At 47.7% G+C, this 6,848-nt stretch overlaps 2 protein-coding genes and 1 pseudogene across 2 annotated transcripts, besides 9 other annotated features; all 3 read left to right on the top strand.

Moving 5' to 3' along the window:
- Positions 1–6,848: a sequence feature (heterozygous, non-Esmeraldo-like haplotype).
- On the top strand, positions 21–404 carry Tc00.1047053503785.30 (hypothetical protein, conserved; the record flags this gene model as incomplete). Its single annotated transcript, XM_799774.1, has 1 exon — positions 21–404. The coding sequence occupies one exon, from the start codon at positions 21–23 to the stop codon at positions 402–404; it is 384 nt and encodes a 127-aa protein (XP_804867.1).
- Positions 624–659: a microsatellite.
- Tc00.1047053503785.20 (hypothetical protein, conserved) lies at positions 735–1,763 on the top strand (the record flags this gene model as incomplete). The annotated part of the gene is made up of 1 exon (XM_799773.1): positions 735–1,763. One exon carries the CDS (start codon positions 735–737, stop codon positions 1,761–1,763), a length of 1,029 nt encoding a protein of 342 aa, XP_804866.1.
- Positions 2,116–4,467, top strand: Tc00.1047053503785.10 (annotated as a pseudogene).
- Positions 4,529–4,559: a microsatellite.
- Positions 4,745–4,770: a microsatellite.
- Positions 4,849–4,871: a microsatellite.
- Positions 5,624–5,648: a microsatellite.
- Positions 5,777–6,040: a mobile genetic element.
- Positions 6,138–6,848: a mobile genetic element.
- Positions 6,183–6,407: a mobile genetic element.

Here is a 6,848-nt window from a genome sequence, read left to right as displayed (position 1 = left end):
AAATGGGGGAAGAATGATGGATGCATCACCTTTTTTCTGTCACAGGGGGGGCTGTCGTTTTTTATCCGCAGCTGGTGGTCTTTTTTTTTTTCCACATGACTTCTTCTGGGAAGGGAGAGGAGTTCGAACGGGCGGCGATGGTGTCGAAAGACTCCCGTTATGTTCACCGCCGTTGGCGCCTGGAGGACGCCACGCTGATGATTCAGAACCCAAAACTGGAGCTTCTCATTGACTTCGACGATCCTGCAAGTTTTACCCTCGCGGCAAACGCCCCGCTCACGTCGGGGGTTCGACGCACCGCTTCAACGTGGGGCGGCGTCGAAGGTGCCCTCAGTCTCAATTCAGACGACGAGCTCTTGGCGGATTGGCGGGAAATTGGCGTGCCACCACTGACAGAAGAATGAGTGCACATTACTAGAGTTTTGAGTTGAAGGACATGCCGAGGCTCGAGGCACCGTAGTGTTGTTTGCTTGTATATATACATATGCAAGCATACATAAATACATATGTTTATTTCTGCGTATATTTGGGGTGAGAAGGAAAAATTGCTGGCGGCATTTTCTTTAACTCCTGGTCGCCCTTATCTTGCCTCCCTTTTTCCTCTGCTGTGATTTCTGTACCTTTTATTATTATTATTACTATTATTATTATTATTGTTACTGAAAAAATAAATGAATGTTTAAAATGCAAAGGAAGAGCCAAACAAACAAACAAATAGGGGTGAGGGCGGTGAGATGAGCACGGCCTCCGTCAGGGAGGAATTGACAGGCGAAACACAGCGGCATGCGGGGAGCGATCTGCTGTTGCGAAAGCTTCCTCTTCTCGCCAAGGCTTATGCACTTGCACAGCAGCACCCAAAGGATCCACAGGCAGAGTGCAATTTGCTTTGCTACGGACCAGAAGTGTATCGTATTCTTTCGATTGCACGCCGGCGAGATGACCGCGGCTTCTTGCGGCCTCGACCATGCCAAAGTTTGGAGGCGGAAGAAGGTGATGACAATGACGATGAGAAGAAAAGGGAATCAAGGATGGATGCCATGGTGGTGCTACCGACACGCATTCCGTTTCTTGGCGTAATAGAATCGGAGCTTTGCAAGTCAATGGAATCCGTACAAGAGGCCCGCAGGAGTAAGAAAGGATCGGAAGATGATACTGCGGATGCGAGAAGTGCGAACGGTGCATCGAGGCGCATCGGTGGCAAGAGAAGGAGGCATGGAGCGGAGGTGGATGCACAAAAGGGCAATGATGAGAGTGATGAGGAGGAAAATGAGGATGCGGGAGTGAAGGAGGGGGATGGTGCCACACGAAGTAGGATAGAGTATGATGTGGGCGGTGAGGAATGTGTCTTGCTGCGTGCCATTCGTGAGCCGCTAGCGGCGTGGGGTGCGGGGGATAAAAAAAATCAAGCTGGTGCGACGGGCGCCAGCAATACCAGAAACGGCCACAAGAACAGTGGTTTCAGCGAGGGAGTTGGGGGTGGCCGGATGCCGTGGGAACAGATGCTGGAGAGCATCATGAGCCGCTACGGCGCCGCGGATGTGGAAAAGGATGGCGAGGCTGTTCAGTCATATCTTCGCCGAGTGTCATGGATTGAGCAGCAGAAAAAACTGCAGCTGGGGCTCGGCGCAGCTACAGGGACGCGTCATCGCAGCGAACAGCCGTGGATGAGCATGACAGATGCGATGCGAGTGCAGAAGGAGATGCAGCGCATGCGTCTTCAACGAAAGCGGTTTCACCGTCCGCATAAACCAACAGAGGGGTGAAACTGAAAAAGGAAAAACAAGTGGAAGGTGGATGGAGTGTGTACATAAATGGGGGATCATGAGCCGCTTGTTCTCCCATTGTTTTTTTTTTTTTTTTGGTTAAAACCATGTGTCTCTGTTTCTCTCTCTCTTTCTCTCTGTATGTGTGCACCAGCATTGTTGCTATGTGGCATCTTTCTTCCTCTTTTTTGCTTGTCTTAGAAGCTGGTGGTGAAAGAATCAAGAGGACCGTCGTTTTTCCTGATTTCTTTCTTGACTTTCACACACATACATAATTTGTAAGATACAAATAAGTGGCTGCAGAGTGGCGGCAGAGGAAAGGGGGAGGGGGGAAAAAGAAAAAAAGGGAAGGGAATGATGTCAGAATCCTGTTCCAAGAATGAGGGCGAGTACAGCCATTGCTCTGCCGTCAGTGTGAGTGGCAACGGGGATTCTCTTTATGGTGGGAAGCGTCGACGCCGTAGTTTTAATGGGCCGTCACGCCCCATCCTTAAGATATTCGGGAGAGATGAGAGAGGAAAAATAGACCCCGTTGACCCGAGAAATGCCAATAGTTCTGTCTTCTCACGGAGCTCCAATGGGGGAATTTATCCTCCTTTCCGTGAGGAACGCTACACCCTCCGCCATGACACCTTTAGCCTTAGCAGTGATGTTTGTAGCAGCCGTGATTCTAGTAGCGGCTCCTTCATGCAAGGCAAAAATAGTTGTAGCAGAAGCAAAGAGTTCCCCGTGCTTCAGCCTAAGCAAAAAGAGCAACCACAAGGACATTTGGATTTTTATGCAGAGAAGACGGCCCAAATCAAGGAGGGTTTTTCCTCCCTATCCATGTCGCAAATTCTTCCCCTGGATGAGTCACCTTCCCCTGTGAATGAGAAGGCAAATGGGAGTGCGAAGGACAATGTGATGGAGAGTGGTACAAATGCCTCAAATGTTGGTACCCCTATCCCAGAATTTGTCCCCCAGAGTAAGGCAACGGCAGGAAATATCCAGCAGAAATCCTGTAGCATAGATGGAAGCCCTGCACGTCAGTTCATCGGTTTCTCCCACTCCACGTTGTCTGAGTTAACTTGTGTACAACTTTCGCCTTTTGAGATGCCTGTCTTTCCAAATATCGATTCGTTAGGAACATCGGTTGCCGCTGATGAGAATTTCAAAAAAGAAGTGAAGGAGAAAGAAAAGGAATGCAAGCAGCCAAAAAAAGGAAGGCCGATTTGCGTTGCGCCAAAGGAAGAGTCTCCGTTAGCGTGGAGTGTCAACACCACATCTCGAGAAATGCCCATTATGCATCAGTTGCCTCCTTTGTTCGATGATTGCGATTCGGAAAGAAAACGTTGTAAATTTATGTGCCATCCATTTCTTATATTTATTTTGCTTGGCCTTCTGTTGCCATTTGCAATTCAGGAATTGTTTGTGGTGGTAAACCACTTTGCGACGTCTGGACCAATTATTTGTGGTGGAGTGAAATGTGTATGCTCCTTGGAGGATGTATTATTGTATGTCTTTGCCTACGGAATACATATTTATATTCCCTTTGCCCTTTTTTCGCCTACATTATTTTTCCTTTCGTATGATGTGGTTTTGCAGAAGGCCCGGGAAAAAGAGTTACGGGCCCGCATGGAATGTTACGCTGTGCCAGAGCACACATCCTCTCACCCTTGTCCTCACACAGCCGACCGCATAGCTGCGTCCTCTCGGCAAGGCGGTGGAGACAGGGAATTTCCTCGTGAAACAAACGATTCTTCTCTTCTTCATTGGGATTTACCCTCATGTTTTAGCATTATGCGCCGGGGGGCAGTATTTTTGGATAATTGTTGTGGCACGTTTTGTTTTATTAGCCATAATGGATACACAATTGCCTCTTATGTCCAAAGTCCCCGTTGCTGTGTGGGGACCCATGCGGTTAGTAGCCTTATCGTTGCCGCTTATAATTTATTCACTTTACGAGACTCGACCTTTTTTTGCCGTGCCGTATGTTTTATTAGATGCCTTTCCTCTATTGTTTCAGGTTGTTTTGGGAGACAATACCATGCCGGTAAATACACGTTGCATGGCAGGCCCGATGCTTTTGGTTTTACTTGAAAGGTGCTTGTGGTATGTGTCAGTCACGGCTATACCAGAAGAAGTACCTGTGGGTGTTAAAATAACCATTAGCGCAACCTTTACTGCTATGTATTTTGTGTTAATTCTGGCATTATCACTTCCTGTGGATATCAAGAATGGATTTTATGTGGCTATTGTTATGGCTTTGCAAGTATTTTTTTTAGAGCTACTTTTCAATACACTCTTATTGGAACTTCTTGCATTTCGCCTTTATACTTTTGTGATGAAGTCCGTGTTTCGCCGAACGGTTCAGTTGCCTCAAATGAAATGCACAGATTCAACAAATATATCCACACAAGTACGTTGGCCAACTTTGGCAATTGCAATTGGTGCTATTTCTCCATTTTTCCAGTTTCATCAATGGCCCCGAGCAATACCACATAGCGATTGCCATGGCATTTTATCAAAAAAGATTATTGTACACATTGGAATGTTCTTTATTGTCATTGGCGTTATTATACTGGCTACCATGATTACACTTATTGCCCGCTGGAAACATGAAGTACTTCGCATGCCGTTAATTTTGGAGGATTGGTTTCTGTTATTTATTTGGGGATGGTACGTTTTTTCTTCTGTCCCGTTGGCGTTGGCAGCTGTATTTTGAGGAGGCCCTTCCCTCTCACCCAGTTCGCATATCTTCTTTTTTCTTTTTTTCTTCGTGAATGTGTTGTTGTTGTTGTTGTTTTTGTTTTTGTTCCTTCTAGTGCTGGTGTTGCGGAGGAAAAAAAAAAAAAAAGAAAAGAAACAATTGAACGTGATTCGTACATTATTGCCGAATGAAGAATTTCTTCTTTTGCGGGTTCTGTCACGAGAGTATGTTGTCGCACCCTTTTTCCACACGTGTGTGTATTTTTAATAAAGGGAGAGACAAGGCGGCTTTTTTGTTGTTGTTGTTGTTGTTGTTATTTTCTCATTTTAGGAAATAAAATTATTTTTTTTCCTTTTCTGCTCTTGGCGCGAAAGTCAGAGCTTAAAGAAGGATATCTTTTTTTTTTTTTTTTTTTTTTTGCTGAGGCCTCCCTCCCGATTATTATTTTGACTTTCAACAGCGCACCGTGTGTGCCTAAAGTGGCGCGCACAAATCCATTCATCAGCGCCACGCTGTCGCCGTGAAAGCGCACTTCGCACGGCGGGCGGCAGCCCGATGGAATTACGACCGGTAGAAGTTCAACGTCCGACATGCGGTTTTCAGCGCTGCAGCAGTGACGGACGGACCCGCCACCGCACGGCCAGCCACAGGCATCGAGCGGACATCATTAAAATCAGGCCAGCGTGAACTGTGCGAGGGGACGAGTACGCATCTACTCCGCTGCCCGGCTCCGCCGGCGCCTGGAGAAAAACATGGAGTGGACACCGGAGAAGTGAGGAAATTGTGCTTCAAGAAGTTGGCGCGGATTCTTTTTTGGGGTGGAACGGCGCTGCTGCCAGCGGCGCCTCCGCGCGACGAGAGGGCACAAGAGCTCTCGCAGACGCGGCATAAAGCCGATGCTGGTGGCATTTATTTCTTACTTTCTTTCCATTTTTTATAGATTGCCTGGTTTATTGATTTGCTATTTCATTGATTCTCGGCAACGCCGGATTATCGGGCTATCGTGCCAGTCCGGGGGCGGATGCGTAACGCGGTTGTGTTTCGCGCCTTCCCACTTCAGCGCCATCTCCGGGTGTCGGGGCTTTCTTTCACGTCTTCACTCAGCAGGGCGGACGTGCTTGACGATGGTGGCCGCCGTGCGGGTTTTCGGATTTATTTGAAAAACGCGAGGAAAAACAAAAACAAAAACAAAAACAGGACGGCGCGGCTCTCATAATTGATGTGTTCATTTTTTCAATTGTTTTAATCCATTTTTTTTCCTTTTCTTTTATTTGGCAATGCCGTTGGTGCATTGTGAATATAATCAACGCGTACTGACGCAGCTTTTTCTTTGCCCTTACCAGTCGTAGTAACTACACCTCAATTGTGCAGCTCTGGTAAGCGTACGAAGGAACTCAGTGACAAGGAGCAACCTTACCCCGCGGGCAGCCACTATAGAATGGCTCCAACATCTGGTGCCCTTCCGGCCCGTAAAACTAAGTAAACAAGTACGCATCTGGTTCGAAGCATAAACAGCAGGCGCTTAGCTTCCTCTCTGGCGAGTGTGCTGGACCCTGGCGCCACGCTGAGGCGGCCGGCTGCGCCAGGGATTGACGCACATAATATAGATATTCACGAATTCGATAGCATCGGATGGTTTGAGCCATCAAAGAGTTTATGTACATTTGGTTATTTGATGTATGCATTTATTAGAATTGAATAATAATAAAAATTCTTAAATAAGCAATGGGAATAATCATCTGGGCCGCTGGCCGGCCCCTGAAATTATCTCAAGAAACCAAAAAAGATAGGGAAAAAGGGGTTAGCGCAGAAGCGGCTAAATGCATCATGTTTTCTTGTGATAAAATATATGCATTCTGACGACCACTCACGCGGCCTTTTGAACTCAAAATCTGGAATATTATTAATTACGGAGTGGCAGACTTCGGGGTCCTCCAGCCACAAGATCCCGCCGCTTCCCTTCGCAAGTTTCACCCCTTCGCCAAGTCCTGAAGTGTAAAAAAACACGACCGCGTGATATGCCGTCTGCGGGGTTGTCCGCAGACCGCACGTATGCGAAGGATGCCTGTATTCCGCGTGAGCCCAAAAACCATATATCCGTCACGGCTCCCACGTCAAGGCGTGTGATTTTGAGCTGCCTTTATTCGCCGCTCCTTGCAGCAAAGTGTTGTCCACCCAAACGTCCACGGTGCGTGGCTAGATGTCGGAAACGACCGACACGGCAAAGCGTGTCGCGCGCGCCTCGGACTGCGTGATGAGAAAACGCTCCCTCTTCCATTTTCCTCCGGCAATTTTAACGTCGCCGGAGTCTGGAATAAAAACGGCTCCCCATCCATGGATCGATGCGTCCGTGATGATGGCGGCCGATGCCTTTTCGGTGGACTTGAAGATTCGCT

Source organism: Trypanosoma cruzi, genomic scaffold, assembly GCF_000209065.1.
Source record: "Trypanosoma cruzi strain CL Brener 1047053516363 genomic scaffold, whole genome shotgun sequence".
In the NCBI taxonomy this organism is placed as follows: domain Eukaryota; phylum Euglenozoa; class Kinetoplastea; order Trypanosomatida; family Trypanosomatidae; genus Trypanosoma; species Trypanosoma cruzi.
Note: the sequence above shows the minus strand (reverse complement) of the source record. Positions and strands in the feature narration are given on the sequence as shown.